The following is a 21,713-nucleotide window of genomic DNA, read 5'->3' as shown; positions in this document are numbered from 1 at the left end:
ACCAGCCAAGCAGCAGCACAGGAGGGGCAGGTGAGCCCAGTTGTAGAAATGGAGAGGGAGGGTGCTGGGGAAGATGTTCAAGCCAGACCTCACAGAGAGGGTGAACAAGATCTTAAAAGGATGTACAGGGTCTGGGCAAGCAACACGGAAGAGACATGGAGGTTCTGCTGCCCAGCCCTGCAGGGAGCTCTGGCTGAGTAAGGGGGCCAGGCAGAAAGGAAGTCTCTCGCAGCTACAGGGTTTCTATTTTCCTGCAAAACCGGAGACCTGGCTATCCTTCCCAGGCTACTCAACAGAGAAGCCAATCTTGTTGTCTTCCTCGCCCCAGCAGGACTTTGGAGAGGACGACTCCCTCTACATCACCAAGGTGACCACCATCCACATGGGCAATTACACCTGCCATGCCTCTGGCTACGAGCAGCTGTTCCAGACCCACGTCCTGCAGGTGAATGGTTAGTAAATGGCTCCATGCATGTTGTCCCCCCATAGTGTTCCCAAATGCTGCTCAGAACAACCCTCCTCCCCTCCTGCATTCTGTCTTCTTAAAGAAATACCTGACCCCAAAATGTCCCATCTTTCCTGTAAGTAAAGAGGGGCTGGGGAGGGGGGCGAGCAGGCAGGGGCAGAGTCTGCCAACTCATTTCCTGGTCTGGCTTCCTCTGAACCCCGCGTCCAAAGCCTCCTCTGATGAAGTGAGTTAAGGTGGGAGGGGGTGAGTCACTTAGGCAGGTCACACCCAGCATCTCCAGTACGCCCCTGTAGAATGTGCAGTGTGCCCTGTAGGTGATGTTACCAAACCGAACTTGGGTCCACCCGCCTGCTCAAGGTAAAGCCAGTCTACTGACACTGGGTTGTGGTGAAGGAAAGCACAGTGTTTGTTGGAGGGTGCCAAGCAAGGAGTCCAGGCAGCTAGTGCTCAAAAGGACCCAACTCCCGAAGGCTTTCAGGGAGAGGTTTTAAAGACGGGGGTTGGGGGTGGGGTGCTGTGGGGCGCGTGATCAGCTCGTGGACATTCTTTTGATTGGTTGGTGGTGAGGTAATCGGGAGTCAATACTGTCAACCTTCTGGTTCCAACTGGTCTGGGTTCTATGTACTTGTGGACAGCATAGAGTTAACTTCTTCCACCTGGTGGGGGTTTCAGGATCTGCAAAACAGCTCAAAGGGCATGGCTCCGAATATTATCTATAGCCCTTGAGGAGGAACTAAAGGTCCTTGACTTTGTTTAATGGCTAAACTATTATTATTTTGTCTTGCTTGACTGTTTTCTGCATTTTCTCACTTGTCTGATTAAATTTATTCTTTGGCACTCAGGGCAGGCCTGGGAGTCTAAAGGTTTTCTATAGACAAGAGGCAGGTGGAGGACATGGGGGCTGGGGAGGGAGTCTGTCCCGGGAAGGCCCCATAGGGTCCTGCTCGGTTACAGTGACATGGAGATGGCAAGCTGTTGTGGTCTTGATCCAGTGAGAAGCAGACAGTGTCTAGAACATGCCACTCCTCCTCCAGGTACTGTGGACCCAAATCACTTATCCAGTTGGGAGGCCTTACTTTCTGCAAAAGGGGCTGGTTCCTGCCTCCCTCCCCCCAGAGGCTTAACGAGCCTCAGCTTGGGCCCAGCCAAGCAGAACCTCAGCAGGCTTGGCAGGTTTTCTTTGCTTCTCACAGGCCCCTGTGTTGCCAGGATTCCCAGAAACTGAGAAGAATTAACCCCTGCTGATGACCACATCAGCAATTACAATAGCCAGTGTTTTCTGAGACTTTCTCTGGCCAGTCCCTAGGCTAACACATCACATGGACTCTCCCAGTCAGTATCTTTTAACCCACTTTATGGATGAGTCTCTAGGTAAGGTCACTTTCCTGGGGTCACACCACTGGTAGGTGTCATTCTAGACCCAGGGCTTGTGCTCTGCCCTCTGTCACACTGCTGGCCACTCCAGCCATCACAACAAACAAGCCATCACAGTGCCGTGGCAGATCAGCACTCCAGGGAAATTAGACGTGTCCAGCCACGCCCAGCTGGACATCACTGCTTTCACCAAGCAGGCCTGAGCAGGGCGTCTGTGCACCAGAGAATAATGTGAAAGCTCCAAGTCAGCCCCAGATCCTTTGTGCCAGCTGTGTCCAGGGCTTCTGCTCTGAGATAAAGTGTACGCGGTGTTGAGAATAATTACATCATGAGGTTCAGTGTCACTTACCTCTGGGATCCTGGGTGACAAGCCATTTAAGGACAACAGAGTGAGCTCAGCTTGCCTCTACATTTGTCCTATAGGATGTTTTAGGGATTTTTATGTTCATATGTGCCGAAGCCATATTTTGTTAGTATTTCCCTTGAGCTGGGACATATTTAATCCTTTGGGGCTTTGTGGCTGTGTTTGTTGGCTTGAATCGGGGTGTACAGGCGCCTGCAGGAGACTCTGTGGTCTTAAACACCTTTAATACATGAACGGCAGGTCCACGGTGCTGGGAGGGCCCTTCTGCCTCCTGTTCCCCCAGAATTCTGAGACAGAGCTCATGATGGGAATGAACCATTTCCTCCCTCCTGGTGCTGAATCCGGGAGCAAGGCCCAGGCCCACGGACACCGTGTGTTGCTGGGCTGAAAGGAGAGGCTAGGCTGCTTCCTGTTGCTACCCGAGTGGGGAGTGGACTCTGCAGCTGGCACTGGAGAGTTCTGTTCAAGCCTCCCCAGCCACTCCACCCCCACCCACCCGCCAGCCCAGCGATTGTTAAAGAGGCTGCTTGGGGCCTAGGGGAGTCTAAATAGCAAAACCTCCCCGCTGAGATCCAGAGACAGGCCACCTGAGATCCATTTCCTAATTGCTGAGAGATTTAAGGCTTCTCTTCCAGCCGAAGTACTAGAGTCAGCGGCAGCATGCTGGGACCTCTGCATTTTGCGGTGGGCTTTCCACCTCATGCCATGGCTCACTTCACTCAGTTCCATGACGGCTGGGCTGGGCCATTAGGGTGGGCCTCACTCCAGGAGCCCACAAGGTCCCTGGGCTGGGCTGACCCCCAGGCACTTGGGGGTGGCATTTGGGTCCATTAAGCAGCTCCCTCATGGGAGCACCGTACTAAGGTAGATCTGCTGTTGCCTCCCAAGGACATGAGTCCGTTGCCTGCTGACCAGGGAACAAGACACGAGGTTTTCAGAGTATTCCAGAAGTGAAGCGTGCCGTGTTGACTGAGAGGGAAAACCTCTCTATCTGTGTGGGAAGGTGGGAAGATGTCGTTGAAAGTAAAATGGTACGAAAGACACAATGGCAGTAGGAACATTTACTGAATAATTACTGGGCACCATCTCTGTTTCACAGATGAGGAAACTAGGGCTCAGAGAGATTAAGTGATTTGCCCAGGAACCCCAGCCCTACAATTAGTATATAACTGCAAAATGGATCTTGACACCAAAGCCTAGACTCTTGACGCCTTCTCCGCCCCATCCTCCCCTTTGGGACATTGCACTGTTGCTGTTGGCGAATCCAGATGTGGTCGTTCAGCAGGTCAGTGTTGATCTGCTGTCGGGGGGCACACTGTGGGGGACCGGGGATAGGAACCCTGCCTCGTTTATCCCTGCCTCTGGTGCTGAGCTCACGCCTGGTCAGAAACAGCTGGCTTAGCGAGCATCCAATGAAGGACCCACAGCGTAGATAGAAGGACAGCCCCTGCCCGCAGCAGGACTGAAGTTGATGACCTGCGCGGCTTGGTCGTCCAGCTCCAGGTGGACTTGGCAGATCACTGTGCCGATGCCCGATGCTGCTCAGGTTCCCAGGGGGAGGCCCAGGAGGGCTGGGCCGCTGCGGAAGGCTCACCGAGGCGGTGGGCACGGGGAGCTTCCGGGCAGGAGGACTGGGAAGGTGAGAAGGCACCGTCTGTGCTCAGGCCAGAAGGAGCCCTGCTTTGCTGAGGCATCTCATGGAGAAGATGTGAGAAAGCTATAACAGATTCATCTGTGGGATTCGTTCCTTTTCGTCAGTCATCCCAAGCGTGAGTCAAAAGCATGAAAGATGTCCCAGAGCAGCTTGAGTAGAATTGGTGGGGTCGCCCAGCTGTGCTGTGGGTGGTGGGATTTGGTCCCCTCTTGGCCTGGCAGATGGCCTGTGGCTTACTGAGCCGAGGCGGTGCCCAGGACACACAGACAGGGAACAATGTTCTGTCGGTTGCTTCTCCTTGCTTCTCCTCAGTCAGAGGGAGGACAAGAAGGGGAGGAAGATGAAGCGGGGAGAGGAGGCCCTGCCAGCTCCCTGCCTCTCTGAGGGCTCAGAAGACTCCATGTGAATGGCAGGTGTGCTGGGGAGGCAATGTGTGGCCAGTGGGCCCAAGAGACAGGGATACCGCTCGTGCGAACAGGAGCTGGGTGGCGCTGTTCCACCCAAGGCACGGCGCAGACCCGAGCTGGAGACACCTCTGTCATAGGGCCAAGACATGAACTCTGAGCCAGAGAGACCTGCATTCAAGCCTAGTACCTATCCAAGTGCTGGTACTTCCTTGACATACATCTTTGGTGAGTAAACTCACCTGTGAAATGGGAATAACAATAGTGCCTCCTCCCTTATAGGCCTGATGAGATAGGATATGTGTCAAATGCTTGGGAAATGCCTGGCCAGATATAATTCAAAGTCCAAGATGGGACAGATATGGGGGAGATTTTGTTTTGTCTCAAGCCATATTTAACTGTAGTTGGTGGACACAGATGGTCTGAGCTGGTAGCCCCTCAGAGACCTTCCAACTCATTATACAGATGGGAAAATCAAGACCCAGAGGAAGTTGCCAAGCCAGGAATAAAATATAGACTTCTCCCTGGAGCTGCCTCACTCCCTGGTGGCAGGGGCAGGCCTCCATATACAGGCTGGGTCACCATCTTCTGGAGCTTCTTCTCCATCCAGGACTCTGCCTTGACCTGGTTTGCTAAAGGAAACCCTTCCAGGCAACTATTTCCTTTCTCAAATTATTAGTATAACTTCCCCATAGACCAGACCTCCCGGAGATGAGGCCCAAACACTGACATGATTTATAACTTCATGCAAACTTCCCGCATTGCTTCCATAGGAGGAACAAAAACTTCAGAAATAAATGATTAATCCATTAAATTAAAAACACCCTCAACCTCCCCACAGTTCAGACAAGTAACGATTCATTCCCCAAACACAATAGTAATCTCCCAAATCTGTTTATTACTCCAGCTTGGTACTTTTGTGAATGTGCCTCTTGCTTAAGACGTATTTATGCTGCCTTTCACCTTGGAAATGATTGATGTTTCCCAAAGAAAATGTGCCTTTGTGTTATGTATTCAAATATGTTCATGGGAAGGTTTTGCAGATTTAAAAGAAAGCGAATATGTTTATCCCAGATACATTAATTTGAATGCTTTTTAGTGTGTGAATTAACACAAAGGAAGAGGGGAGATCAGAGCCAAAGGAAAACAGTTGGGCCTTTGCCTTGCTGCTGGCAGAAAGCTGTGTCTCCACCTGATCCCTACCCTGGGAAGGGTAGTTTCTCACAAAGAAAATGCAGGACTTTTTCTGACAGGACCCTGACCAAGCAGGGGCCAAGGGTACCAAGGTCTTTGATGCCTCCCTGCCCAGGGTTCTCCTTAGGCCCTCCCTGTCCTGGCAGGAGGCTGGATCAGGGCTCTGGCTGCAGTGTTCTCTCAGAGCCTGGGGCCTGTTCCACACCAGCTGCAGTCTTAGCAATGCCTCATCACACGCGAGGAGGACAGTTGGGTCCTGGAGGCAGTGGCTGAGCTTCTACCCAAATGATGGGATGGTTATTTTTTCCCTCTAACATCCTATTGCCAGTTTTCAACTTAGCAAAGGTCAGGTCAGGGCAAAATGGGCTTCTCGGTGGAGCTCCTTGGTACTCCGGGGTTTGCCCTCCATGTCACAGGCCCGCTCGTGCCAGGCATGGAGCTGGGAAGATCCAGGAGGCTACTGGCCCCGATCTAGCCAGGGGTCTGGGCCTGTCTGCAGGGCCCCCTCCCATTGCTGCTGGCTGGGCTGTGCTTCTTTGGCCTCCTCCACGCCCAGAGGCCAGAGGGCAGACACCTCGTGACTGGCCAGGAACCACAGGAGGGGAGGCCCAAGCCACTGGTTCACAGAGGGGCAGCAGCAGCTTCCATCCCCGGGAGTCCACCGTGCACGCTCACAGACGCACACACGCACGCACACCGGGACCCAGGCCCTGCCCCACCCCTCCCACGTGCCCCTGCCCCGTGAACTTCTCTCCCTCTGCCGTGCCCGCCCTGCCTTCTTGACTCCACTGCCCTGCACTGATTGTTCCCTTGGCTAAGAATCCTCCCTCCCACCCCCCTCTCCCCGCTCTGCGCTGCCTTGCTGCCAACACCACCTCATCCTTCACTGTCGTCATCATCCATTCATTCAATAAGCATTTACTGAGGTTCTCTCCATGCCACTCACCAGGCTGAGCACTGAAAACATAGCAGTGGACAGAGCAAAATCCCCATCCTCATGGAGCAATTCAAAGGGTGGAAAATACTAAGGAGGAACATTTTAAAACAGGAGGGGATAAGGAGACTCAGATAAAAGGTGGAAGCTTTAGGTATGATGGCAAGTAAAGGCCGTACTGAAAAGATGACATTTGTGTCCACTTGGTGGGAAAGTCAAATATGCCTCCAAAGGATCTGGGTCTGAGCACCTGGAAAAGTAGAGGCCATTCACTGAGAGGAGAAGATCGTGGAGGAGCAGCTTGGAGAAGAAAGATCAGGAGCTCGTGGGGACATGACAAACGTGTGATGTCATGCAGCCCATGGGGTATCTAAGTCTGGAGCTGAAGGAAGAGGTTTGACTGGAGGTATAAATTTCTGATGCCTCACAGGGTGGCTGGTATTTAAAGTCAATAGACCAGGGTAGATGCTGAAGGAGTGCAGATAGAGAATGTCCAGCAGCCGAGCACGACAGCACTGAGAGCCTGGGGAATGAGAAAAAGCAGCAAGGAAGGCAGAGAAGAAGCCACAGAGAGAGGAAATCTAGGAGTATGGTGTCTGGGGCCAAGTGGTGTCTGGGGCCAAGGAAGAGGAGTGATCAGCTGTGGTGAATGCCACCGGCAGGTCAGGGAAGGTGAGGAAAGAAAACTGGCCATTGGGTCAGGGTCAGTGTAGGGGGGGTGGGGCACTGTGGTCCAGAGCAGAGCCATTTCCACACGTGGTGGGGAAAGGTCTGCCTGGAGCTGGCTCCGGCGGGGTGGGGAGGAGATGTGAGAGCCACCAAGTATGGACAACTCTCCAGGGTGTTTCCAAGAAAAAAAATGGGGCAGAGTTGGGGAGAGAAGCTGGGGTAAAGAGGTTTGGGGTTTTTCTTCCAAGATGGAAATTAAAAGCGTTTAATGGACTAATAGGAAAGATCCAGTAGAAAGGGGGAGACTGATGCAGGAGGGACAGAGAAGTGCTAGAGCGACGTCCTGGACAGGACGTGAGGGGATGGAATCTAGGAATGAGGCTCGCGGGACAGGAAACTCAAAACTGGGTCCTTTTCTGGAGAATGGAAGGAGGATGGTCTGGCAGTGACAACACCTGCCCCACCTCCCAGCCCATGGGGTAGGGGACGGGGCGGGGGGAGGAGTGTGGGGAGAGAGAGCCACATGCACTTAAAAGTCTGCAAGAGAAGGAGTGTCACCAGGTTTCCATCTGAGCAAGAAGGTGAGGAACACTCACAGAGGAGTTCAAGGATAGAGGACATTTTGCTGATGGCAGAACATGAGTTCTAGAAGGCACAACAGAAGGTTTTGGGGATGGTGGATGCCCCAGCGGCCTAGGCTCTTGTGAAGACTGACAGGATCCCAAATCAAGGGCATGAGGGAAAGGGTCCTGATGGTCCTCAGTTGGAGACGAGGAGACTGGGGACAGGGGCCACTGGGAGGTGGAGGACGTGGGGTTCTGAGGCCCATCTTTAGTCCTGCTGATGGAGGGATGGAGGTTTGAGGGGGAGTGGTCGTAGCCCCCAGGATGACTTCAGCTCCTGGAGACCTCCAGGCCAGCCAGGGTTTCCTCTCTCTCAGCATACATGAGCTGTCTTCTAACCCCTGCCACTGGAGGCCCAGGTGTCTTTGCCCAGCAGGTAGTCCTTTGTTTTTAAGTGAATGGTTGGTTCCACTCCCTTGACTTTCAGTCAGCTTTCGTCTTGTTGTAGAACAGCACCACCTATTTCAGTTCAATCGGTCTGCAAGAGCTTCCAAGTCAGGGCTGACCCAGGGTCTCACCTTGAACCTAACAGGTAGAAGCAAATCCCCCAGCCCCAACCAAGACCTCCGGAATCAGACACTGTGGGGTGGGCCCAGCATTGTTTTAACAAGAGCCCCCGCTCCAGCCAGGGGATGCAGATACACACTCAAGTGTGACAGGTTCCTGGGTCCACAGATTCCCATCAAAGGGCAGGGCAGAGGCAAAGGCCAGTCTTCAAGGCTGGTGCTGGCCACTGGGCACCTCACTGAGGAGACCGGTGCCCAAACCACCAGTTCACTGGACAAACATACTGTCAATAAAGGGGCAAGCCCCACAGGCATAAGGAAGGTCGGTATTTCCTTTGTGAGGTGGAGGGAGTGGATCCAAGTGCTCTATTCTGATAAGTCTTCCCAGACCCCTGTCCCTGTGTCCCCAAAGCTCCCTTCTGGTAATCCTCACCACACTTGCAGTTATGTTACTCATCTTCCCCCTGACAGAAAGCTTCATGAGGCCAGGGACTGGGTCGATCTTATTCACTGCTCTGTGTGTAATGCCTGACACTTGGTTGGGATGTAATAAATGTTGACTGCACAGTATTGAGTTGACAGAACTTTGTAAACTCAATAAAGACCATTAATGTGCTGCTGGACTCAAAGATGGGAAGTGCCTCAGCCCTCCCCTCTCCTCCCCACACTGCCTTTCCCTCTCCCCCTGCTTCTCCCCCTCCCCCTGCCTCTCCCCCTCCCCCTGCCTCTCCCCCTCCCCCTGCCTCTCCCCCTCCCCCTGCCTCTCCCCCTCCCCCTATTTGCTATTGTAATACTTGAAATACTTTGTAATATCTGGTATGGAAAAATGACAATCACTCTTGTTTTTCAAAATTTCTTCTGCTGTTCTTTCACATTCTTTCTTCTAGCTAAATTTGAGAATTATTTTGTCAAGACCCCACTAATTGATTTTAACTGGAATGAGATTAAATGTTTGGCATAATTTGGAGTATCTTGTTTCTTAACAACAGTAAGTCTTCCTATCCAAGATCATCTCTCTCTAATTTTTCAAGTCTTTTTATACGTCTTCAGTGAGATGTTATAGTTTCATTCATTTCGGTCCAGTGTGTTTTCTATCTGGTCGCTACTGGTACATAAGTGAGCTATTAATTTTGTCTGTCTGCGTACTGGCCCCTTATGGTACTCGCTTATTAAACCTTACACTTTTGGTTCGTTATCTGGAGCATATCCAGGTAAAGTATCATTTTTCTCCACCCTCTTTAATATTTATCCCTCTCATTTCTTGCCTTCTATTGACAGTAACATCCAGCAAAATGTTGAGAGTCTGATATTGCCTCCTTTCCTCTTTCCTTTTTGTTTTATCCCCACTTGATGTTTCACCATTCTGAAAAGAATGGTGCTGGTCCCACTTTTTATAGAGATATTCTTCATTGTAGAAAGAAAATATTATTCTGTTCCTATTTTATTGAGGTTTTTTCCCTCAATAAATGGATTTTGAATTTTTTTCAAAGGCCTTTTAGTGTCTAGCAAGAGAATCAAATGGGTTTTCTTTTTTGACTGCCTTTGACATGCATATGATTAATTATAGATTTCCTAATAGTTAGTCATTGAAACGTATTATACTTGGTCACAGTATGTTCTTTTATTGGGTTGGCCAAAAAGGTCGTGAGGTTTTTCTGTAACATCTTATGGAAAATAATACATCTTACCCAATAATACCATGCTAGGTTTGATTTGCTAATATTTTGATGTGTGTATTTGTTTTTTGTGTGTTTTTTTAATTTTTATTGGGTTGGCCAAAAAGTTCGGTCGGTTTTAACATATTATGGAAAAACCTGAACAACCTTTTGGGCCAACCCAATAATACCATGCTAGGTTTGATTTGCTAATATTTTTATGTGGGTATTTGTTTTTTGTATTTTTTTAATTTAATTTTTATTTTATATTGGATTATAGTTGATTTACAATGTTGTGTTAGTTTCAGCTGTACAGCTAAGTGATTCAGTTACACATATACATATATCCATTCTTTTTCAGATTCTTTTCCCATATAAGTTATTACAGAAATGGAGTAGAGTTCCCTGTGCTTGCTATACAGTAGATCCCTGTTGATTATCTATTTTACATATAGTAGCGTGTACATGTTAATCCCAAACTCCTAATTTATTCCTCCCCCCCACATTTCCTCCTGCCAGCAACCACAGGTCTGCTTTCAAAGTCTGTGAGTCTGTTTCTGTTTTGCAAATAAGTTCATTTGTATCATTTTCTTTTGGATTCCACATTTCTAAGTCTGTGAGTCTGTTTCTGTTTTGCAAATAAGTTCATCTGTATCTTTTTTTTAGATTCCACATATAAGTGATATCATATGATATTTGTCTTTCTCTGTCTGACTTATTCGCTTAGCATGATGATCTCTAGGTCCATCAATTTTTTCTTAATTTTTATCTTATATTGGAGTATACTTGATTAACAGTGTTGTGTTAGTTTCAGGTGTACAGCAAAGTGATTCAGTTATACATATACATGTATCTATTATTTTTCAAATTATTTTCCCATTTAGGTTATTACAGAAAATTGTGTAGAGTTCCCTGTGCTATACAGTAGGTCCTTGTTGATTATCTGTTTTATACATAGTAGTGCGTATATGTCAATCCCAGACTCCCAATTTATCCTTCCCCCAAACCTTTACCCTTTGGTAACCATAAATTTGTTTTCTAAGTCTGTTTAGAGAGACTGTTTCTATTTTGTAAATAAGTTCATTTGTATCATTTTTATAGATTCCTCATTTAAGTGATATTGTATGATATTTGTCTTTCTCTGTCTCACTTGCTTCACTTAGTATGATAATCTCCAGGTCCATTCATGTTGCTGCAAATGGCATTATTTCATTCTTTTTAATGGCTGAGTAATATTCCATTATATAAATGTACCACATCTTCTTTAACCATTCATCTGTCAATGGACATTTACATTGCTTACATGTCTTGGCTATTGTAAACAGCACTGCAGTGAACATCAGGGTGCACATATCCTTCCAAATCATGTTTTTCTCTGGGTATATGCCCAGGAGTGAGATGGCTGGATCATATGGTAGCTCTATTTTTAGTTTTTTAAGAAACCTCCATACTGTTATCTATAGTGGTTGTACCAACTTACATTCCCACCAACAGTGTAGAGGAGGGTTCCCTTTTCTCCACACCCTCTCTAGCATTTATTGTTTGTAGACTTTGTGATGATGGCCATTCTGACTGGTGTGAGGTGTTATATCATTGTAGTTTTGGTTTGCATTTCTTTAATAATTAACAATGTTGAGCATCTTTTCATGTGCCTCTTGGCCATCTGTATCTTTTCTTTGGAGAAATGTCTATTTAGGTTTTCTGCCCAATTTTTGATTGGGTCGTTTGTTTTTTTTATATTGAGCTGCATGAGCTGTTTGTAACTTTCGGATATTAATCCCTTGTTAATCATGTCATTTGCAAATATTTTCTCCCATTCTGTGGGTTGTCTTTTCATTTTGTTTATAGTTTCCTTTGCTGTGCAAAAGCTTTTGAGTTTAATTAGGTCCCACTTGTTTATTTCTGTTTTTATTTCCATTACTCCAGGAGACAGCTTGAAAACGATATGGCTGCGATTTATGTCAAAGAGTGTTCTGCCTATGTTTTCTCTAGTTTTATAGTATCCGGTCTTACATTTAGGTCTTTAATCCATTTTGAGTTTATTTTTGTGTATGGTGTTAAAGAATGTTCTAATTTCATCTTTTTATATGTAGCTATCTAGTTTTCCCAGCACCATTTATTGAAGAGACAGTCTTTCCTCCATTGTAGAGTATTTCCTTCTTTGTCGTAGACTAATTGACCATAGGTGCATGGGTTTATTTCTGGGCTTTCTGTCCTGTTCCATTGATCTGTACTTCTGTTTTTGTGCCAGTACCATATTATTTTGATGACTGTAACTTTGTAGTGTAGTCTGAAGTCAAGGAACCTTATTCCTCCAGCTCCATTTTTCTTTCTCAAGATTGCTTTGGCTATTCGGGATCTTTAGTGTCTCCATACTAATTTTAAGATTTTTTTTGTTCTAATTCTGTGAAAAATGCCATTGGTTATTTGATAGGGATTGCATTGAATCTGTAGATTGCCTTGGTTAGTATAGTCATTTTGACAATACTGACTCTTCTAATCCAAGAACATGGTATATCTCTCCACCTGTTTGTGTCATCTTCGATTTCTTTCATCAGCATCTTATAGTTTTCAGAGTACAGGTCTTTTGTCACCTTAGGTAGGTTTATCCTAGGTATTTTATTCTTTTTGATGCAATGGTAAATGGGATTGTTTCTTTAATTTCTCTTTCTGATCTTTCATTGTTCGTTTATAGGAATGCAAGAGATTTCTTTGTATTAATTTTGCATCCTGCAACTTTATCAAATTCATTGATGAGCTTTAGTAGTTTTCTGGTAGCATCCTTAGGATTTTGTATGTATCGTATCATGTCATCTGCGGTGAGAGTTTTTTTTTTTTTTTTTTTTTATGCTGAACCAGGACAGAAGAGACCTGGTTTTTATTTATTTATTTTTGGTTAGGTTGGGTTTTTGTTGCTGCGCGCGGGCTTTCTCTAGTTGTGGTGCGCGGGCTTCTCATTGTGGTGGCTTCTCTTGCTGCAGAGCACGGCCTCTAGGCACTTGGGCTTCAGTGGTTGTGGCTCGCAGGCTCTAGAGCGCAGGCTCAGTAGCTGTGGCGCACAGGCTTAGTTGCTCCGTGGCATGTGGGATCTTCCCAGACCAGGGCTCGAACCCGTGTCCCCTGCATTGGCAGGCGGATTCTTAACCACTGCACCACCAGGGAAGTCCCTGCAGTGAGAGTTTTACTTCTTCTTTTCTAATTTGAATTCCTTTTATTTCTTTTTCTTCTCTGATTGCCGTGCCAGGACTTCAACCCCTATGTTGAATAAAAGTGGTGACAGTGGACATCCTTGTCTGTTCCTGATCTTTTTTTTTTTTTAATAAATTTATTTATTTATTTATTTATTATTTATTTATTTATTTATTTATTTATTTATTTATTTTTGGCTGTGTTGGGTCTTCGTTTCTGTGCGAGGACTTTCTCTAGTTGCAGCGAGCGGGGGCCACTTCATCACGGTGCGCAGGCCTCTCACTATCGCGGCCTCTCTTGTTGCGGAGCACAGGCTCCAGACGCGCAGGCTCAGTGGCTCACAGGCCCAGTTGCTCCGCGGCATGTGGGATCTTCCCAGACCAGGGCTCAAACCCGTGTCCCCTGCATGGACAGGCGGATTCTCAACCACTGCACCACCAGGGAAGCCCATGTTCCTGGTCTTAGAGGAAATGCTTTTAGCTTTTCACTGATGAGAATGATGTTAGCTGTGGGTTTGTCATATATGGCCTTTATTATGCTGAAGTGTGTTCCCTCTATGCACACTTCATGGAGAGTTTTTATCATAAATGGGTGTTGAATTTTGTCAAAAGCTTTTTCTGCATCTCTTGAGACAATCTTGTGGTTTTTATTCTTTAATTTGTTGACGTGGTGTATCATACTGATTTGTGGACATTGAAAAATCCTTGCATCTCTGTGATAAAACCCACTTGATCATGGTATATGATCCTTTTAATGTATTGTTGGATTTGGATTGCTAGTATTCTGTTGAGGATTTTTGTGTCTATGTTGATCAGTGATATTGGCCCATAATTTTTGTTTTCTGGTATCTTTGTCTGGTTTTGGTAACAGGGTGATGGTGACCTCATAGAATGAGTTTGGGAGTGTTCCTTCCTCTGTGATTTTTTGGAATAGTTTCAGAAAGATAAGTGTTAACTCTTCTCTAAAGAGTTTGATAGAATTCGCCTGTGAAACCATCTGGTCCTGGACATTTGTTTGTTGGGAGTTTTTTAATCACAGTTTCAATTTCAGTACTTGTGATTGGTCTGTTCATATTTTCTATTTCTTCCTGGTTCAGCCTTGGGAGATTGTACCTTTCTAAGAATTTGTCCATTTCTTCCTTAGTATTTCTGTTGTGTCCATTGTAACTTCTCCTTTTTCATTTCTAATTTTATTGATTTGAGCCCTCTCCCTGTTTTTCTTGATGAGTCTGGCTAAAGGTTTATCAGTTTTGTTTATCTTTTCAAAGAACCAGCTTTTAGTTTCATTGATCTTTTCTATTGTTTTCCTTGCCTCTGTTTCATTTATTTCTACTATGATCTTTATGACTTTTTTCCTTCTACTAACTTTGGGTTTTGTTTGTTCTTCTTTCTCTAGTTGCTTTAGGTGTAAGTTTAGGTTGTTTATTGGGATTTTTCTTGTTTCCTGAGGTAAGATTGCATTGCTATAAACTTCAGTCTTAGAACTGCTTTTGCCATGTCCCATAGGTTTTGGATCATCGTGCTTTCATTTTCATTTGCCTCTAGGTATTTTTTTATTTCCTCTTTGATTTCTTCAGTGATCCATTGGTTGTTTATTGTTTAGTAACATATTGTTTAGCTTCCACATGTTTATGTTTCTTTGTTTTGTTTTGGTTTTTTTCTTATAGTTGATTTCTAATTTCATAGCATTGTGGCCGGAAAAGACGCTTGATATAATTTCAATTTTCTTAAATTTACTGAGGCTTGCTTCTTGGCCCAGCATGTGATCAATCCTGGAGAATGTTCCATGTGCACTTGAGAAGAACGTGTATTCTGCTGCTTTTGGATGGAATGCTCTGTAAAAATCAATTAAGTCCATCTGTTCTAATGTGTCATTTAAGGCCTGTGTTTCCTCATTGATCTTCTGTCTGGATGATCTGTCCATTGATGAAAGTGGGGTGTTAAAGTCCCCCACTACTATTGTGTTACTGTCAATTTCTTCTTTTATGGCTGTTAGTATTTGCCTTATATATTGGGGTGCTCCTTGTTGGGTACATATATATTTACAATTGTTATATATTCTTCTTGAATTGATGTCTTGATCATTATGTAGTGTCCTTCTTTGTCTCTTGTAACAGTCTTTATTTTAAAGTCTATTTTGTCTGATATGAGTATTGCTACTCCAGCTTCCTTTTGATTTCCATTTACATGGAATATGTTTTTCCATCCCCTCACTTTCAGTTTGTATGTGTCCTTAAATCTGAAGTGGGTCTCTTGTAGGCAACAATATATACGGGCCTTGTTTTTGTATCCATTTAACCAGTCTGTGTCTTTTGGTTGGAGCATTTAATCCATTTATGTTTAAGGTGATCATCGATATATGTGTTCTTAGAGCCATTTTGTTAATTGTTTTGGATTTCTTTTTGAAGGACTTTTTTCTTCCCTTCCTCTTTGTTCTCTTCTCTTGGGATTTGACGACTATCTTTAGTGTTGTGTTTGGACTACTTTTTGTGTTTTTTCGTACGTACCTAATGTAGATTTTTGGTTTGTGGTTCCCATAAGGTTTTGATATAGCAGTCTATACATATACAAGATTATTTTAAGTTGTTGGTCTCTTAATTTCCAATGCATTTCCAATATCCTGCATTTGTGCTCTCCTTTTCTCACAATTGCTGGTTTTGATATCATATTAGTGTGCAGATGATTTCCTTCCTTTACTATATGTTTGCCTTTACTGGTGAGCTTTCTCATTTCTTGTTTCTAGTGTGTCCTTTTCTTTTCAGCCTACAGAAGTTCCTTTAGCATTTGTTGCAAAGCTGGGCTGGTGGTGCTGAATTCTCTTAGCTTTTGCTTATCTGTATAGGTTTTCATTTCTCTGTCAAATTTGAATGAGAGCCTTTCTGGGTAGAGTATTCTTGGCTATAAGTTTTTCCCTTTCATCATTTTAAATATATCATGCCACTCCCTTCTGGCCTGCAGAGTTTCTGCTGAAAAATCAGCTGATAGCCTTGTGGGAATTCCCTTGTATGTTATTTGTTGCTTTTTCCTTGTTGATTTTAATATTTTTTCTTTGTCTTTAATTTTTGTCAATTTGATTACTATGTGTCTTGGTGTGTTATTCCTTGCTTTTATCCTGCCTGGGACTCTCTGCACTTCCTGGACTTGGGTGACTGTTTCCTTTCCCATGTTAGGGATGTTTTCAGCTATTATCTCTTCAAATATTTTCTCAGGTCCTTTCTCTCTCTCTTCTCCTTCTGGGACCTCTATAATGTGAATGTTGGTGCATTTAATGTTGTCCCAGAGGTCTCTAGATTGTCCTCATTTCTTTTCATTCTTTTTTCTTTATTCTGTCCCACAGTAATGATTTCCACCATTCTGTCTTCCTGCTCACTTACCGTTCTTCTGCCTTATTTACTCTGCTATTGATTCCTTCTAGTGTATTTTTCATTTCAGTTATTGTATTGTTCATCTCTGTTTGTTTGTTCTTTAGTTCTTCTAGGTCTTTGTTAAACATTTCTTGTATATTCTCAGTCTGTGCCTCCATTCTTTTTCTGAGATCTTGGATCATCTTTACTGTTATTACTCTGAATTCTTTTTTTCAGGTAGATTACCTATCTCCACTTCACTTAGTTGTTCTTCTGGGTTTTTATCTTGTTCCTTTGTCTGGGACATATTCCCCTGCAATCTCATTTTGTCTAAATTTCTATGTTTGTGGTCTCCTTTCCACAGGCTGCAGGATCATAGTTCTTCTTGCTTCTGATGTCTGCCCCCTGGTTGGTGAGGTTGGTCCTGCTGCTTGTGCAGGCTTTCTGGTGGGAAGGACTGTTGCCTGCCCTCTGGTGGATGGAGCTGGGTTTTGTCCCTCTCTTGGGCAGGGGCGTGTCAAGTATTGTGTTTAGAGGCAGCTGTAAGCTCAGTACAACTTTAGGAAGCCTGTCTGCTGATGGGTGGGGCTGTATTCCCACCCTGCTGGTTGTTTGGCCAGAAGCGTCCCACAGTGGAGTCTGTAGGCTGCATGGTGGGGCCAGGTCTCATTGCCAAAATGGAGAGCTCACACTGATCAGTATTCTGAGCCCTCCACCACCAGTGTCCTTTCCCCCACAGTGAGCCATAGCCAACCCCTGCCTCCCCATGGGACCCTCCAAGACCCTCAGGTAGGTCTAGCCCAGGCTCCTATGGAGTCACTGCTTTGTGTTGGGTCCCAGTGCATGTGAAGTCTTGTGTGCATCCTCCAAGAGTGGAGTCTTTGTTTCCCCCAGTCCTGTGGAGCTCCTGCACTCAAGCCCTACTGGCCTTCAAAGTCAAATGCTCTGGGGGTTCCTCCTCCCGATGCCAGACCCTCAGGATGGGGAGCCTAACATGGGGCTCAGAACTCTCACTCCTGTGGGGGAACCTCTGTGATATAATTATTTTCCAGTTTGTGTGTCACCCACCGGCAGGTATGGGATTTGATTATATAACAAAAGCTCCCCTCCTACTGTCTCTTTGTGGCTTCTTCTTTGTCTTTGGATGTAAAATATCTTTTTTGGTAGGTTCCAGTCTTTTTTTTCGATGGATGTTCAACAGTTAGTTGTGATTTTGGTGTTTTTGTGAGAGGAGGTGAGCATAAGTCCTTCTACTCCACCATCTTGTCCAGAATCCTGATTTGCTAATATTTTACTTGGGATTTCAGTATATCTAGTGCTGAGTGAGTTAGGTCTGTAATCATCTATTTTGTGCTTTCTTTGACAGGTTTCCGTGTCCGGGTTATACAGCTTCATGATAAAATTTGGGGCATCTTCTCTGCTGTATGCTCTAGGAATTATCCGTTCCTGAAATGTACAAAAGAACTTTCTTATGAAACTAATCAGGGTTCTTTGGGGGTTAGTAGTGCGTTTTTAAAAACAGCTTTATGGACTTTCTTTGTAAAGGAGCCGGTGACATAGGTGTGCCGAGACACCGTGAATTGAAGAAAAAAAAAAAACCTGAATAGGTTACCAGAGTAATTCAAGGTAAACTACAAATAAAGGATAATTGAGACAGCAGAAAAAAAGAAAAAGAAAACAGCTTTATAGAGGTATAATTTATATACAAAAAAACTACACATATTTAATCTATACAATTTGATGAATTTCTACATGTATACGCCTAGGATACCACCACCACAATCAAGGTAACAGACATACCCATCACCTCCACAAGTTTCCTTGTGTCCCTTTGTTTTTCTTTTTTGTTCGTTTTTGTGGTGAGAACACTTAACATGAGATCTACTCTCTTAATAGATGTTTAAGTGCACAATATAATATTGCTGATTATAGGCCCTATATTGTATAACAGATCTCTAGAACTTATTCACTGCATAACTGAAAAGTAGTGCTTTAAAATGTTTTAAATGCTCTCTTCTTGATTCCATGTCAGTACTTTAAGTTTCCTTTTAAGTGATTCATTTCATTGAAAGTTTCATGTTTATTACCTATAATTGAACAAAGTATTTCCATATTTTTTAATCTCCTCTGTGTTCTTTATTTTTTTCGCTAAACAAACTTGCCAGAAATTTGGCTATTTTATTCATTTTCACGAACATCCAGGTCTCAGATTTATCAGTTCCACTCTTTTTTGGCAAATTGATTCATTCCTTTCTGCTTCTATCTCTATTGATTCTTCCCTCACCTTCTTTAAGTTTACTATGTGGCTGCTTGGCAGGCTTATATAAATAAATGGTGATCTAGCAGGAGCCCAAGGTTATTCACACATTCTAGAACCCAGGCTGCTCTACCTCCTTCTCCAACTCCCCACCAGTCCAGTGTTCCTAGGCCCCCCAGCTCTATCTCTGTGCTTTTGAATCATAGCCTCTTGAACAAAACTCTGCTGTCTCTTCAACTTGAACCCCATTCCTCTCTTTACCAAATCCAGGGTATAGGAAGTTTTCCTAGATAAATTACTATTTCTTCCCTCTTTGAACCAAGGGGAATCAGAGAAGAGAGATCCACTTCTGTGTTCTAAGCAGTCCTGCAGATACGCCCTAGCTAGAGCCCCTTTTACTTCATCCATCCCAAGTGGCCTGACCCGTGACAAGGACCTTCTCCCACACCCTGGGACTCTCCCCCAGAACTGCAAACAAAGAGAAACCAAGGAAATGACTCAGATTTTATTATTGTTTGGTCTGTGTGTGGTTAGTCATGGGTGCCTCTGAGCTCATGTTATAGAAACAGCTCTGGCCACTCTGAAGGTGGGTTTGTGCCCTTTGCCAGCTATCCATTTGGCTTTGTCCTCGGCCCCCTACTTTGCCCCATAGGTCAACCAGAGGAAAGACTTGAAACTCAGGCTAAGTTGATCAGATTATTACCAGCCTCCTGGGTTTTGACAGGACCTACAGCATCTGTTTCTCACAATAAGGTAATAGAATTTTTCCTTTGTCCTCAGCCTACCCAAGCACAGATCACTAGAAATCTTCACATTCTAGGATCAACATTATCACTTCCTTCTATATATGCATCAATTTGTTCCACCTCTAGTCCCAAGAAAAATCTCTCTCCTAACATACTGGGTCACTTTCTTTTTTTTTTTTTAAGTTATTTTTTTTTAATATTTATTTATTTAGGCTGTGCTGGGTCTTCATTGCGGCACACGGGATCTGCGTCGTGGCATGCGGGATCTTTCAGTTGCAGCATGCGGACTCAGTTGCGGCATGTGGACTTATTAGTTGCGGCATGCAAACTCTTAGTTGCAGCATGCATGCAGGATCTAGTTCCCCGACCAGGGATCGAACCCAGACCCCCTGCATTGGGAGCGCCGAGTTTTACCCACTGGACCACCAGGGAAGTTGCCCTGGGTCACTTTCTTTTATTGGACAATAAGAGTGTCCAGATAACTCTGGGAAAATGTAGTTGTCAGCTTCAAGGCAAAGAATGCATCTCCCAACTTTCCAAAAGGTGTATGATGTGGTTTTTGTTATTGTTGTTGTTTAGTTTAATATCCAGGTGCCTTTACATAAGCTCTCATAAACCCTTTTTGGAAGTATGTAGAGAAAAATGCATGAATAAGTAAGAGCCCCCAATTCCACTGAAAATGATAATTATTTTATTTCCTGGGCCCAGAGCTAGGGGTAAGAGGGAAGATCCTCCAGACAGTCCTCACTCCTTCCTGCCCCACAAACAGCCCATGTAGGAAAGGCCAGAGGGTAGAGGGTACTGATGCCTTGCCTACCCCTGCTCATCTGATGAGTGGACCTGGTCACATCCCCAGCCCTGAACTTGACTGCCAGGACCCATGGGTGAGTCAGGAGCCAAGGAGGGCACACTTGCCTTTCACCCATGTTCCAGGGGGTGAGAAGTGGAAAAATAAAAATGACCCACTGGAAAACCAATGGTCTTCCCTAGAGCAGTGATGTAATTAGGAGCCCTGCCAGTCAGTGCCCATAAGTACTTTGTGAAGCACTTCCTGCAAGAAATTAAGCCCCTGTCCAATGGCTTTCCGATAAGAGAAATAATATATCTGAATTTTATTCATTCAGAAATAAATTTTGGCAGTTGTTGCTCTTTACGTGTAGCAGCTGAGCAGCCTTAAATATTTGGATGTCTCTCTGATCATATTTAGAATAATGATGAATGCCATGAATTACAGCATACAAAGCCTGACATGTTTATTGTCGGCAATCCATTTTATAGCCCTTTCTTTTAGGGCTTGAGTTGCTGCAGGATGACTGCAAACTGGTTACAAAGAGAACTCCAGAGTTGTCTCTTGGTTCAGCCCTCTGGGCAGGGTCTCAGAGTTGGACCACAGGCCTGAGTCAGGTGAAGGCCTTTTCTCACCAGCACTAACTCTCACCCACAGTGCCACCCGTCATCCGTGTCTATCCAGAGACCCAGGCACAGGAACCCGGAGTGGCAGCTAGCCTGAGATGTCACGCAGAGGGCATTCCTATGCCCAGAATCACTTGGCTAAAAAATGGCATGGATGTCTCAACCCAGATGTCGAAACAGCTTTCCCTTTTAGGTAAGAGCTCCGCTCGGTGTCTCTGTGCCTTTATTCCCATCAAGTTCAAGCTGACGCTCTCCCCAGGAATGGAAATGAGAGGAGTGATTTGTTTCTAAGTCAGACGTTTGGGGAGCAAACAGATATCTCCCCCAGTTTCCCTGCTCTCTGGACTCACACAGATCTTTCTGAGCACCATGATGAGATGCTGTCAATCAGGTCCCAGGTCACCTGCAGTTCATTTCTGCTGTTCCAGCCCTTCCTGGGCGTATATCAGGGTACTGGCTACCCTCAGCCCTGCCAAGGGGCTGTGCTTTTAACCTCACCACTTTCAATAGAAGGGAGAAGGGAGGAAGGATGGAGGTCCCAGCTGAACAGGCCCCCCTGAGCACTGTCCCTTCTACAGCCAATGGGAGCGAACTCCACATCGGCAGTGTTCGGTATGAAGACACAGGGGCGTATACCTGCATTGCCAAAAATGAAGTGGGCGTGGATGAAGATATTTCCTCCCTCTTCATCGAAGACTCGGCTAGAAAGACCCGTGAGTCCACGCTTGCCTTTGAGCTCCTCACTGAGCTGGTTGGGGGATGTTGGGTGGCAAGGGCCACAGCCACCAATCATGAGCCCCTGGAGACAGGGATAAACCTCATATCCTTCTGTGCTCAAAGCTGGGGACAGGGGGTGGCCAGAGGTGGGTAGACCTTCCCTGTAAACCTAGACAACTCTGGAGGCATAGACAGGGAAACT

General features: G+C 45.3%; 1 protein-coding gene across 2 annotated transcripts in view; it reads left to right on the top strand.

Annotated features, from left to right (window-relative positions):
- FSTL4 (follistatin like 4) overlaps positions 1-21,713 on the top strand; it is a 435,003-nt gene that overhangs the window by 378,547 nt on the left and 34,743 nt on the right. The window contains exons 8-10 of one of the 2 annotated variants that reach the window (XM_036848961.1): positions 332-452; positions 20,826-20,987; positions 21,373-21,507. In XM_036848961.1, the coding sequence (XP_036704856.1) occupies positions 332-452; positions 20,826-20,987; positions 21,373-21,507 (418 nt within the window). Of the gene's footprint in view, positions 1-328; positions 453-20,825; positions 20,988-21,372; positions 21,508-21,713 lie in introns of both variants that reach the window. The other variant, XM_036848959.1, reaches the window with a different exon arrangement.

The sequence above is a fragment of the Balaenoptera musculus genome, chromosome 3 (genome assembly GCF_009873245.2).
Source record: "Balaenoptera musculus isolate JJ_BM4_2016_0621 chromosome 3, mBalMus1.pri.v3, whole genome shotgun sequence".
NCBI lineage: Eukaryota > Metazoa > Chordata > Mammalia > Artiodactyla > Balaenopteridae > Balaenoptera > Balaenoptera musculus.
This window is presented reverse-complemented; position numbering and strand designations above follow the sequence as displayed.